General features: G+C 44.5%; 2 protein-coding genes across 5 annotated transcripts in view; one reads left to right on the top strand and one right to left on the bottom strand.

Moving 5' to 3' along the window:
• PDE6A (phosphodiesterase 6A) overlaps nt 1–2671 on the bottom strand; it is a 124848-nt gene extending 122177 nt beyond the window's left edge. The window contains exon 1 of the mRNA XM_027545981.1: nt 2566–2671. The gene's annotated coding sequence lies outside the window, so the exon portion shown is untranslated. The remainder of the gene's footprint in view (nt 1–2565) is intronic.
• A 95-nt stretch (nt 2672–2766) lies between these two features.
• Nucleotides 2767–13641, top strand: part of HMGXB3 (HMG-box containing 3) — a 60877-nt gene continuing 50002 nt past the window's right edge. Inside the window, exons 1-5 of one of the 4 annotated variants that reach the window (XM_027545975.1) lie at nt 2767–3269; nt 6344–6482; nt 7364–7538; nt 10810–11307; nt 12875–12973. In XM_027545975.1, coding sequence (XP_027401776.1) covers nt 6346–6482; nt 7364–7538; nt 10810–11307; nt 12875–12973 — 909 coding nt within the window. In that variant the 5' untranslated portion in view covers nt 2767–3269; nt 6344–6345. Of the gene's footprint in view, nt 3270–6343; nt 6483–7363; nt 7539–10809; nt 11308–12874; nt 12974–13641 lie in introns of those variants that run through there. The other 3 variants (XM_027545976.1, XM_027545973.1, XM_027545972.1) reach the window with 3 other exon arrangements.

Raw genomic sequence — 13641 nt, 5'->3', positions numbered from 1 at the left:
AAATCGTATTAAAAAATGATAAGGCCAAAGTCAAGAGAAGATGGGATTCATGCTACTGACTTTTTGTAGAGATTACTTATACAGATTCATCATATTAATAGAATGTTTGAAATAGAAGAGATCTAGTCAAGTTTCCTCAAATTTTCTGAGCCTTCATAAAAATAATAACTGTGTCTGCTGTCTGCTATGAGACTAGACTGAAATAATAGATGGTAAAAGCTCTGCAAATAGCAATGCATTATATAAATTCAAGGAATTATTATCAGGCTTATTTCATAGATGCAGAAACTGAGGCCCAGGGAAGGGGCTTACCCAGGTTCATATAGCTCAGATTTCTTGACTCAGATTAGTGCTGTTTCTGCCAGTCTATAGTCCTGCTTGAAATCCCACCACCATGAAATCTTTATAGCTCTGTCACCATGGTTTGGAAGGATTTTTCACTGTGGGAAGATGTTTCCGGTAGCCACACATTCATTTAATAAATAATTACAGGTGCCTAGTGGTGAGGATACAGTGATGAACAACATTGTCAAGGTTCCTGCCCTTGTGAAATATACAATGTGATATAGGGAGATAAACAATAATTGAACAGAAAAATTAGTTAATCTAGAGTGTGATATGTACTATGAAGGAAATAATCCAGCAGTAGCAGTTCTGGTAACTGCCTGCTTAAACCTTTTATCATGAGAATCCTCTGAGAACAAGAGAAGCTGCTGTGCTTTAGGCTGTGAGACTTCTGCCACTACCTCCACACGTCTATCCATTCATGACATCCTCTTTGTGCTAAGCACTATACTTGATGTCAGCCATACAAAGATGAATGCAGCATAGTGCTTACCACTGAGGACATTACTAGGGAAGCAGGGAAGACAAAACTATAGAGTGTATGGAGTACTTTAATAGAGGCTACAGTGTACTGTGGAAGAACAAAGAAGTGGGATGATCAACTGGTGGGACAGAGATGGGCAGTGTATTTCTAAGAGGAAACAAGATTGATGTTGGGAGTTAAAGTATAAACAAACAGGAGTTCATGAGATAGAAGGAACTATGTGTAAAGGCAATGAAGTACTGTAGAAAATAAAAAGGCATTGTCGGGGGGAAAGTGTCTTTGGAGAAGAAAACAAGGATCTTGGGATAGTAAGAGGCCTTTAGAGTTTTGGGGGTTTTTGTTTGTTTGTTTTTGGAATGACATGATCAGATTTGCACTTTAGAAAAGTCTTTTGGTTGCAAGGTGGAGTACCTAATGGGTAAAGTACATTTTCCTAAGAGGTGGCCCTAAATCTGAAGATAAATGCAGGCTAGCCTATAGGCTATATATAGTTGGGCTATGTTAATTTGAGTGCAACAAGAAGCTCCTAAAGGATTTTAAGCAAAGAGAAAGATGACTGCTGTGTGAAGAATGGAATGGAAGGGTGTCAGAGAAAAAGGAGGAGACTAGGAGGCTGTTGCAGGACCCTTGATGTGAGATAATGGTGGCTTGTTTTAGAGTAATAATGGAGATGGTAAGAAGTGGTCAGTTTGGGACAATGTTTTTTCAGATCTTCCTGATGGATTGGTGCAAGAGGAGTCAAGGATAACTCCCAAGGAGTCAAGGATAACTCCCAGATTTCTGGCTTGAGCACTTAGCAATTGAGTGAATGGTGATGCCATTTACAGAAATAAGTACCAATTATTGGTTCTTTGTAAACATAACTTGTTATTAATACTTTACATGCTTAATACAGCTTATATGTGATGGGACTGGAATTCAAACCCAAGGAGGCTCAGTACAAAGCTAGCATTCTGCATACTACAGAGTGCGATATAGCTTGTTCTGGGAACAATACCAGTACTGAGAAGAGATGTGGAAGGAGAATGACTCAGAGCCAAATCAAGACCTTGGAGGTCAAGTTCGAATTTTATTCTAAGTAAACAAGAGGACACTGGAGGGTCTTAAGCAGAGAGTGACCTAATCAGATTTACAGTACAAAAAGATATGTCTGCGTGTTGTGTGGAGAATAGATTGTAGAGGGAAAAGAGGGGAGATTGGAAGAAACTGCATCAGTTCAGGCAGGTGACTAGGAGAAGGCTGGTGACAGTGGTAGATGGAGAAAGCCGATAGTGGTATAAGCAGAAAATAAGCAAATCCGGGAGTTGGTGATGGACAGGGAGGCCTGGCGTGCTGCAATTCATGGGGTCGCAAAGAGTCGGACACGATTGAGCGACTGAACTGAAGAGTGCAGGGACTTGTACAAATGTAGGACGATCTGTGACATCGGCAGGAAGGGACAATTCTTATCTGATTGCACATGTCATTCAGTTCCATTTGAATCAGTCACAACCATTACTGTGCGTGGGACGGTCGGAGAGACGGATTGCGGGTAGATCACTGGGTGAGGAGGACGGCTTGATGAAGCGCTAAGAAGTAACAAACCTATCCTGAACAAGCGGTGACAGAGCAGGAATGGGGTCATGCCTTGAACGCCGTGCTGGGGGATCGTGCTGAGGCTCCCCTGGCCGGACTTGGCTTTGACAGGCGAGGCGGGGCCTCGACCCCCGCCCTCGGCACAGCCCCGCCCCATTTACCTGAACGCCCTACGGCAACACCCGAGGGGCTGAGGGCGTCCAGCGCGGGCGGCCGTAGCTTCCTCCGCCTCCCGGAACCTCTAGCAGGAAGCAGTCCGTCCTCCTTAGCAGCCCCCTTCTAAGTCTCTAAGCAGTTTCTATGGGCCCGCCCCTCAATCTGAGATGGACTACTGCGCTTGCGCGAGGGGTCGCACGCAGTCACGCGCCGTCGGCCGCTTCCGGTGCGCCGCGAGGGCTGCCGGGTCTCCCTGGCGATCGGAGGTGTGCTGCTGACTGCTGCTGCCGCCGCTGTTGGGGCTGAGCCGGTTCCGCGGTGACGCCCGTGTCCCTGCTTTCTTCGTCGGGCTTCCCGGGGCTTGACCCCCGGGGCCCTCGGCAGGCGTCATTGAAGAGCCTGCGGGGCGGACGTGTGCTTCCACACCCTCCCTCCACGACCCCATATCGCGACTCCGAGGAAGGGGAGCGAGAGAGGCTGTCGCGACTCCGCGCCGTGTGTCGCCGGGCGGGGCCGCGGGGCCGGGGCTCCTCTAGCCCCCGGGATGCGCGCGCGAGTCCTCGCCTCCACTTCCTTGCTGCCACTGCCACGACTGGAGCCGCCTCTCGCCGACAGCGCGGAGCGCGAGTGCGCCGGCCAGCCCCCTCGTCGAGCCCCCTGGCCCGGCGCCACCGGGAATGTGAGCCGCGCGGTTTGCATGCTTCTCCAGGTAAGTCCCGCCCTTGAGCGCCGCGCTGCACGAGCTGGGCGCCCACGAGCTGGGAGCTGCGGCTCTCTGAGCGCTGTTGCCTCTTCCTCAATGTAGGAGCAGTGAGCCTTAGTCTCCTCCCGCATTCGTCTAAGGCCTATAGGCCAACCATGGCCCACAGCTGTGCTGTCAAACGCCGTTTAATGAGGGTCCGAGGGGTATCTGATGGGACAGTGAAAGTGTGTCACATATTTCAAGTATTACCTTTTCTTTTACAAGAGGAGAAAACTGAGGCTTCGAGAGTGAGAGTAGATTGCTCAAGGTCATAGAACTTTGTGCGCTTGCTGTTAAAGTGCGTGAATTAAATTAGTACCCTGATCCTCTGCCCTCCAGAGCCCTTGGTTTTACCCTTTATATTATCTTGGCTTTTTTTTTTTTTTTTTTTTTTTGCAGTGCTGTATTGGGGACTAGGATCTGAAAACAACTCTTGAACCCAGGCTTAAGCCAGGCTAGTCAAACAAGCCAAAACCCAGGGTAGTCTCTTCCTGCCTCTAACCCTCAATGTGTTTGTATGACTTTTGTTTTTTAACTTGTTTTGCTCTGCGTGCTAAAACCCTGTATGTCATTCTTTACAGAAGCTCTCCTGCAATTATTGCTTTTCTCTGTGAGACTCAAAGGCTGAGGAGTCAGTTATTGAAGGCAAAAAAAGCACATCCTCACATAGCCTTGATTTGAACCCTCCGGTCCCTTACCCAATGAAGGCACTGGCCTGTTTCTGACCCAGCCGAATGTGGGTTATGTTCTCCTCCAGAGTTGTGCTGTACCAGAAGGCTGGGGGTTTTTTTGAGGCCGGGGGTGGGTTGTTATGTTTTCTAGTGGTAAGGGAAATTATTTAGAGGTGGTACAGAAGTAGAAAGAACTTTAGGAATAGTGTGTTCTTAGCCTTTGGTATATCTTTAAAAATTAAAAGTGAAATATTTATCTACATTTTCTGGGAGAGGGTATTTCCACTTTCATAGGATTCTCAAAGGTATTCTTGCCTTTCAAAGTTAGGAGCCACAGATTTCAGCCTCTTCAGTCTCACTTGAGGAACAACAGAATTTTAGGGTGGGAATAGACTTGCCTGAGATCGCATGGTTAGAATTTAGACTTGGATCCAGGTCTCCTGACTCAACATGCAGTGCTCTTTTTCTCATTATAACTTATCAGATACTTCATCATTTGTGGAGTGAGTTCTAAATTGAGATGTGAGTGGACCTTGTAATACACATATCAGTTCTGTGTTTACTTACATAGCTCCTTCTTCCCAGAATCCTAAATTATCTTCTCACAGATTTTCCAGAGCAACTATATTATTTCTTGTAAAATGAAGTTTCTGGGAACCTTTCTGCATCCAAGGATTGAGTCTGGGTAAAACTCCAATGTCGAATGTGGCCACAAATAAACTAACTCTTCTTGAACTAGTCATTGAATTTTTTTGTAATGCCTTCCTTTCCCTAGGAAAGGCTATTAGTAGATTATCTGTTTCTTAGACCAGTTCTGGGAAGTTAATGTCTGTCTGTCAGATTACTGTTTACACCTGAGTGGTTCATTACCTTAGTCACTAACCATATGTGGCTATTTGAACTAATTACAATTAAACAAAGTGAAATCAATTCAAGTTCTTCAGTCACACAATCCATATTTCAGGTGCTCAGTAGCTATAAGTAGCTACCATATTGGAGGAGCACAGATGAAGAACATTTCAGTCATTTCAAAATGTTAATAGAACAGTGCTGATTTAGAATGTTGCTAATGGAGATGGGAGCAGTGTAGTATAATGGAAGAAGGCTCACAGTTGAATTTTTGAGTTAAAAAAAAAAATCTGCTTTTCAAGTCCCTGGGTGTAGTGTCTCTTTGGGGAGGTCATTAAGCATCTCAGTCACAGACTATTCATCTTTAATAATGAACCCTTTTTGTATAGCACCTGACTGTTCCTTGAGCCTTATCACTATAAATCCATGGTAAGGTGGGAGAGACATTGCTTCTTACTGTTTAAAGAGAGAGAATTGAACCTAAAGCAGCTTAAGGACCTGTCCAAAGTCACACAAGTTGGCAGAGTGTAAAGAAACTTCCTACATATTGGCACTTATTACACGTTTGAATGAATGAAAATCAATGAAGCATTTTACTTAAGGCATGAAACATGAGGGAGCATCCAGAACTGACTCCTGGCTAAGTATTCACCTGTTAACATATGGAATTCTTATAACATGGGGCTAATAAATCTTTGAGTTGAAGGATTACTAAGTGTCTCATGAGTGAATATAAGTGAAAGGGCTAAGCTAGTGATCCCAGATTTGCCTGGTCAGAGGAATCACCTGGGGCGCTTGTTAAGGATGTGTTGTTCAGTCACTGAGTTATGTCCGACTCTTTGTGATCCCACGGACTGCAGCACGCCAGGCTTCCCTGTCCTTCACTGTCTCCTGGAGTTTGCTCAGACTCATGTCCATTGAGTCGGTGAGGCCATCCAACCATCTCATCCTCTGTTGCCCCCTTCTCCTGCCCTCGGTCTTTCCCAGCATCAGGTCTTTTCCAGTGAGTCGGCTCTTTGCATCAGGTGGCCAGAGTATTGGAGCTCCAGCATGAAGGGCTTCCCCAATGGCTCAGCAGGTTAAGAATCTACCTGCAGTGCAGGAGACACAGAAGACGAGCATTTAATTCCTGGGTCAGGAAGATCCCCTGGAGGAGGAAAATGGCAACCCACTCCAATATTGTTGCCTGAAAAAATCCCATGGACAGAGGAGCCTGGTAGGCTACAGCCCAAAGGGTCAAAAAGAGTCAGACATGCCTGAACAACTAAGCACATGGCACAGAAATCTTGTTAAGGATGCAGATTGCCATACCCTTTAGAGATTCTGATTAGAAGGCTGAGGTGGAATCCTAAAATCTGTATATTTAGTAAGTCCCCAGGTGGTGCTTAAGATACATCTGCTGAGTTTGGGAAATGACTGAGTCTTAAAGCCCTGGCAGAGATAAGGGATCATTGGATTGGGAGGCTGCTGTCCTCTTTCAGGTAGATTCTTGACACTTGTTTGTGTTTGACTTTCCTCTAGCCATGGATGCATCGTATGATGGTACTGAGGTAACTGTCGTGATGGAGGAAATTGAGGAAGCCTACTGTTACACCTCCCCTGGGCCACCCAAGAAGAAAAAGAAGTATAAAATCCATGGAGAAAAGGCCAAGAAACCCAGGTTAGCCAACACATTTTGGTAGCTGGCATTTATAAACAGAATCTGCTTGGAGATCTCTGTTGAACAAGAAGACTTTAGACTGTGTCCAGATTCATTGAGAATGCCATGTCAGTTCTTGAAGTCTCCTGATAGAGGTAGTGGGGTTGGGGGAGAGGGAGTTGGGGAGTAGGAAGTGGCCAGTTGATGTCAGCAGTTGTCATTCCTTTCCAAATTTTGGTCCTGTTTCTAGGCTGTAGCAGGAAATAGGCATACAAATGGTGGAAAACTCTGTACAAGAGAACCACATCCTGCATTATTAATACTTCTGTTGTCTATTAGGGCATCAATAAAAATATGGAATTATAAGTAGCACCAATGATACCTATAAAGAATATCCAGATTGTAGCTCTAATCTCCTTCTTAACTGTGAACTCCCCAGACTTCTTGCCGAGGCTCCCAGCTCTGGGTCACTTCGACAGGTCTGCTTGCTTCCCTCTCGGCCTCGGCTAGGTGTTGTTTACCAGAGAGATGACCAAAGGCTATGTAGATGAGGAGGATGTGAGTGGTAATCAGTCCTCTAACCTTTTCCTAAAAGTGGAATGACAGAACATTTGTATCTGTTTTTTGCCCATATTGGGATTTAGAGTCAGCCATCCCTGCAGAAAAAGTGGTGGTGGTGAAGTAAACCAGATAAGCCTTTGCTTCCAGGTTTCTGGAGGGAGAAACCTCCTGTCATTTACCCTCTGGGGATATTATTTAAATGCTTCTTTGCTTCAGTCTCTGTTTACAGAAATGCTTTTGAAATGAAAAGCTGGGTTTTGTATTTAACTCTTCACTACTCAAATATTGTAGAATTTACTGGTTGAGGGAGGGGAAACCTCATGAAGTCCTTGCTTCCTCAGGTCTGCTTACCTTCTCTACTATTACGACATCTACCTGAAAGTGCAGCAGGAGCTCCCCCACCTCCCTCAGTCTGAGATCAATAAGAAGATTAGTGAGAGTTGGAGGCTTCTCAGTGTGGCTGAGAGGAGTTACTACCTGGAGAAAGCCAAACTAGAGAAAGAAGGTCTGGATCCTGTAAGTAATTTTTTTTCCCCCTTCAGCTAATACCTCCATTGCTGTAGTGGTAAGGCTTGGGGAATCCAACCTCTTGTTCTCCGGTTTTCTTCTCTTGGGAAAACTTTTAAGTTGAGTCATTTTTACCTTTCTTGAGTCTGATATTGTCTCTTTCTCTTTTTTGTCTGCGCCACATGGCTTGCAGAATCTTAAGCCAACCAGGGGTTGCACCTGGGCCATGGCATGGAAAGTGCTGAGTCCCAAACACTGGACTGCCAGGGGACTCCCTCTGTTTCCATTCTGATGATGCCCCACACTCTCTTATACTCTGCTTGTGGCCGTACATTATCTCCAGGGAGCCTTAGGTTCCTTTTCTGAATTTTAGCAAACTTGGAGCCTCTCGTCCTTGTGAGTAGTTAAGTGTTCCTTTGCCTTCATTGAGTAGCTTCTACAGACATTTTCCCTACACCGTGGATTTTCATGTTATCAATTGAGTGTGAATGTTATTAATTTGTGTTGTGTTGACCACTATAAGTTATCCCATAATCAGCAGTTAGGCTTGTGAGTTTAGAGGTAGACACAGCTGCTTTATATAAGACCATGTTCTAGCACTGGTATTGAACTATTGAACGAAAAGTGTAAGCCTAAAGCTGAAGTTCATGGAAGGGACTAAGCCTTTGAACGTCTGCATTAAAGAATAAGCAAGAAAACTCTTTGGTTTGTGTCTGTCAGCCATTTTGTTATTACTGTTCACAATAATAAAATGTACTGACAACTGTTAGTACTGCCTTTTTTTTTTTTTTTTAACTAAAATTCCAACAGGAAAAATAACCTTGTTGTAAGTGGAAACCTTTTCACCTTAACTCCTTGTTTTCCAATTGAAACAACAGTCTCTGACTTTTTTGATTGTATAGAGCAAAAGTTCTTCAGGAATGCAATGACGATGCTATAGCAAAACAGGTTATGTTTCCTTCAGTGGTGCCCATCTGCCACTGGCCACCATTGAGATTAGTTTGTCCTTGTTGGCTTGGCATTGGTCTTCTTAGAAGAGCTCTGTGTTGCCTACCATCTGGGAGGTGCCCCTCTACCCCTCCTCTGGATGAGTTGTTTGTAAACTGTGAGTCTAGGAAACAATCCCTGTGGAGAAGGAGAGGTGAAGTCTAGGAAAAGTACACATATTTTCTTTGGTTTCCCCATTATAAAGTCACAAACTTTTTGCCCACGATACAAGAAAATTTTACCTAATGCTGAAGTGATACGGTTTTTAGTTTTTAAAAAATTTTCAATTTTTTGGCCATGTGGGATCATAGTTCGCCCAACCAGGAATTGAACCCATGCTCCCTTTATTATAGAAGCACAGAGTCTTACCCAGTGGGCCTCCAGGGAAGTCCCCTGACATAGCTTTTAAAACTGGGTGTTGTTATAGGTTCTTATTAAGACTTAAAAAACTTAAGTAGATCATCTATAGTGATTTTTTATCCATATGTAAATTTGTATCTACCATCATCTCCACCACTATCCCCAAGATTATTATGAATAAACTAGCTCTAATATTAACTAGCTATAACCTTGAAAGAATCATTTAAGCTTTGAGTCCTGCTTTCCTTATTTGTAAAATGGGGATAATAGTATCTGTTCGCAGTGTTTAAAATAGATAATGTAAAACACCTGGCTGAATTCTTGGAACATAGTGACTTGGTCAGTAAATACCACTCTTTAGTAGATTAAATGTCCAGTGACCATATAATAAGAAAAGGTGACATTTAACGAGCATCTGGGATGTACCAAGACCGGGTGAGATTTTCTATGCTGTTTGACCTCTCCCCAATTACCTGGTGTGCAGGTGGGACCCTCTGCCTGCATTCTGTGGGAACCTGTTGGAGACCTTGTGGTGGGCTATGTCCCTTGCAGCTCTTTAGGGCTCTTGCCAGGTTGCTGGGCCTGTGGTTGCAGTGTCATTCCTTACAGTGTGTAAGATGAATGTCATTCAGGCTGCCCTGGTTTCTCTGGGCTTGGATTTGTTGATAAAGTCCAGACCAGCCTTTGTATTTGCCACCATTTAGTTTTGTTCTCTTGACCTGTCGGCTTCAAAGGGTGACTTGAGGATATCATTTCTTCATTTTGTCTCCAGTAAAGGCTCCATAATGGGTTTGGACAGTTTGCTTTCAAGTTTCACCTGAGTGCTTCCTTTGTAGCCTAAGTCTCATCCACTTCTTTTGATTTTTTTTTTTAAAGATCCTTTTGTAATTGATTCAGTTGTTTTTAAATGATGCTTCTAAAATTAGTTTTTGGTCCAATTAATTTCCATTCTCACTTATCTGTTCACTTTGAGCTTTTCTGTTTTCCTTATTGGGTAACTTTCAGTTTAAATTGAAAAAATAAAACACAATCACCTTTTTCTTGGTTCCAGGTAGCCATGCAGAGCTGTGGCTTCTAGTGTTCTGGTACCTGGTCTTCTAGCTCCTTAGAAGACCTGGCCTGGAGTTTCAGTCTTACTACTCACTAATTGTGTGTCTTGGGAAAGTTTACCCTCCTGCATTTCTCTCATTTGAGAAATGGGCATGATAATAGTACCTAACTTAATAGTATTGCTTTTAAGAAGTATTTTCTAAACCTTCCTAGGTCAGTGTTAATGTTTATATTCTCCCACCTCCCCTAGTATATTCAGGTCCTTATTGTATAACCCCTCCCCTATACACATTCTGTTGTGAAGCCTTCTTTGCAAGTCTGGGAGAAGCTATGATGTCAGAATTCTTCCTTGCTTCCCTGAGATCCAGAGTGGCCTATTGGTTTGTATCTTATGCTTTAAATGTTTCATTGAGCATTATACGTCCTGGCATCTAAATCTCCCTTATACATCCTGGCATCTAAAGCTACTTTGAAATCCTAAAGTGTCAGAGCTGGAAAAGAACTCATAAATAGCCAGATTCAGTTCCCTTGTTTTACAGATAGGGCAGCAAAACCTAAAAAGGGGAAAGAATTTGTTCAAGACTCCACCAGATCTGGGAGTTCAGCTCACAGTTGCATGATGCCAAGATCAGTGCCCCTTATAGAATCTAACCCACTTATTGTCTCCTTTGTGACTGAGTAAGTTACACTGGCTAAAGTATGATTCAAATGAAGATGATATTGCTATTGGCAGAGGCTAACCCTAAGTCATAGGTCAAGAGAATGGAATCTTTCTGGTTCTTCTGTGGGGGGGGCGGGGGGGGGGAAGCTTATACATGTATATTCACGTGGTCTTACTCTGTTATCTCTGCTTGTCTCCCCGACGTGGCTTCTTCATCGTCAGAACTCTAAGCTCTCTGGACTGACTGCTGTGGTTCCGGACATCCCAGGTTTCCGCAAGATCCTCCCTCGCTCAGATTACATCATCATCCCCAAGAGCAGCCTGCAGGAGGAGCGGAGCTGCCCTCAGCTAGAGCTGTGTGTGGCCCAGAACCAGATGTCCCCCAAAGGACCATCTCTTGTGTCCAACACTGCCCTGGAGACAGTGCCCGGCCATGCAGGCATGGCAGAACAATGCCTGACTGTGGAGGCCTTAGCTGAGGATGTGGGAGCCCTTGCCCAGCCTGGTGCTGTACAGGAGATCGCCACCTCAGAGATCCTCAGCCAGGATGTGCTCCTAAATGAGGCTTCCCTGGAGGTAGGGGAGAGCCACCAACCTTATCAGACAAGCCTGGTTATTGAAGAGACCTTAGTGAACGGCTCATCAGACCTCACCACTGGAAGCCTGACTGTGCCCCACCCCCAGGTGGGGGAGAGTATGTCTGTAGTAACAGTCATGAAGGTAAGTGACAGGTACTGTGATTGTGCTTTACCTGAGAGAGTTAAAAAGGCAGCTAGACCCATGCAGTGTGATTCTGGAGTAGTGGTAATTAGGAATTGGTGTGGCACTTCTGAGTTGGACTGCAGTCCTCTTGAACCTTTTTGCCCCTAGGCTTGGTCCAAAGTCCTCTTCAGTTTCTTAGGCATTCTCACATCTCCACTTGCTCAGATTAGCCAGTGTTTTCTTCACACGAGATAAGGTACATTAGGAGGGATGGGAATGATATTTGTCCATGAGTCAAAGCCAGGATCTGTTAGGCTGTTGGCATTGGTTAGGATTTTATGTTCCCTTACGATTGTTTCAACAAACATAATAGCATCTTGAAAACTGTTTAGGAGGGATTGTAAATGGCCTTCCTGGGCACAGAGTAAGTAGAAGAAGGAAGTTCTTTTCACAGTCAGGTTGATCGGACTAATAGCCAAGAAAACAGGGGGAGATCTCTTCCCAGTGGCTTTCCATTCATGCCCAGTTGAGGGGAAAGAGCAGTGATTTCAGTGATTACCACAGCGTGGACCCTGGAAGTGAAGAGTTGGGGAGCTGCCACCAGGCTGTCTGTCATCCTGGGTAGGATGGCATCCTGAGAGAGGTAGTTGTCCTGCTCAATGTAAGAGGACCAGCATGCAGTGGCCCCTACAGCTGGATGGGTGAGAGCAGATAGCCCTCCAAAGGATTCCTTGCCAGGCATAAATTTTATTATTTGTTGCCGCAGTGCTGTATATGGTAATGAAGCATGCCATTGACCTGATTAATAGGTCTAGTCAAGGCTATGGTTTTTCCAGTGGTGATGTATGGATGTGAAAGTTGGACTGTGAAGAAAGCTGAGCACTGAAGAATTGATGCTTTTGAACTGTGGTGTTGGAGAAGACTCTTGAGAGTGCCTTGGACTGCAAGGAGATCCAACCAGTCCATCCTAAAGGAGATTAGTCCTGGGATTTCTTTGGAAGGAATGATGCTAAAGCTGAAACTCCAGTACTTTGGCCACCTCATGTGAAGAGTTGACTCATTGGAAAAGACTGTGATGCTGGGAGGGATTGGGGGCAGGAGGAGAAGGGGACGACAGAGGATGAGATGGCTGGATGGCATCACCGACTTGATCGACATGAGTTTGGGTGAACTCCGGGAGTTGGTGATGGACAGGGGGCCTGGTGTGCTATGGTTCATGGGGGTCGCAAAGAGTTGGACATGAGTGAGCGACTGAACTGAACTGAATAGGTTCCTAAGAACATCTGATGGTCACAAGAATCGGTTTCTTTGACTATTGATGTGATCTTTGGAGTCTTAAGTATCTTAACCTCAGTTTTCTCATTTGTAAAATGAGGATAGCACATTCCCTGTGGTAGTGGTTTTCTTTGTCCTTAGTTAAACTTTTATTTTGAGATAATTGTAGATTCATATGTTTTCTTGATGCACCCACTGGATAAGCATGTTATCTTTGGTTATTGGACTTGATTATCTTCAGTGTTATGAGTGCTCCTGGGTGTTCTTCACTCCATCTCAATAAAACTGTCTTGTCTCCCTGTACCCGCAGGATTCCGGTGAGAGTAGCTCCTCTGCGCCAGCCACACAGTTCATTATGTTGCCTCTTCCTGCCTACTCGGTTGTGGAGAATCCCACCTCCATCAAACTGGTTAGTATGTGGGGAGTTGATGGAGATTATGGCTCTGTAAGAATTCTCTTTCAGGTAGTTTTCTAAAATTGTTAATGAACTTAGGACATGGCGACTGGCAGAGATCTCAGAGATTTTCTGGTTCAGATATTCTTAACTGGGGGTGAGGGAGTTGGGGGCGGGTCTGTGAATAGAGCTCCACAGGATCCTTGAACTCAAGTTACATACAAATTTTTCTCTTTGAGAAAGTAATTTCTTGGGATAGGTTCCATGGGTTTTATCATATTTTCTGAAGTGTTGATGTAGAAAACTTGAGAGATCACTGATAGAATTCAATCCTGTTATTGTGCAGGTTAGGGAAAAGGTCCAAAGAAGAAAAAGGACTTGTTCTGTGATTCAGGGTCACTGAGCTGCGAGACAAGGCAGAACAAGGACCCAGGGCTTTTGATTCTCAGTGTTACTTCCGTCACACGCTGCAGCGTGTGGGCTGAGACTTTGCCTTAGGGTTTTGTGAAGGACCTCCAGCACACTGTTGAGGAGAAGTGCTGTGAGCCAGCGCCTTTGTCTGTCTGCCTGTCTAAGGTGAAAGTATCTAGTCTTTCATCATTAGCTGTAGGTTTTTCATGGATACCCTTATCATGTTTAGGAAGTTATTTTTTCTGGAAGTTTTTAACAGGATTGGATATTGG

The sequence above is a fragment of the Bos indicus x Bos taurus genome, chromosome 7, assembly GCF_003369695.1.
Source record: "Bos indicus x Bos taurus breed Angus x Brahman F1 hybrid chromosome 7, Bos_hybrid_MaternalHap_v2.0, whole genome shotgun sequence".
NCBI lineage: Eukaryota > Metazoa > Chordata > Mammalia > Artiodactyla > Bovidae > Bos > Bos indicus x Bos taurus.
Note: the sequence above shows the minus strand (reverse complement) of the source record. Positions and strands in the feature narration are given on the sequence as shown.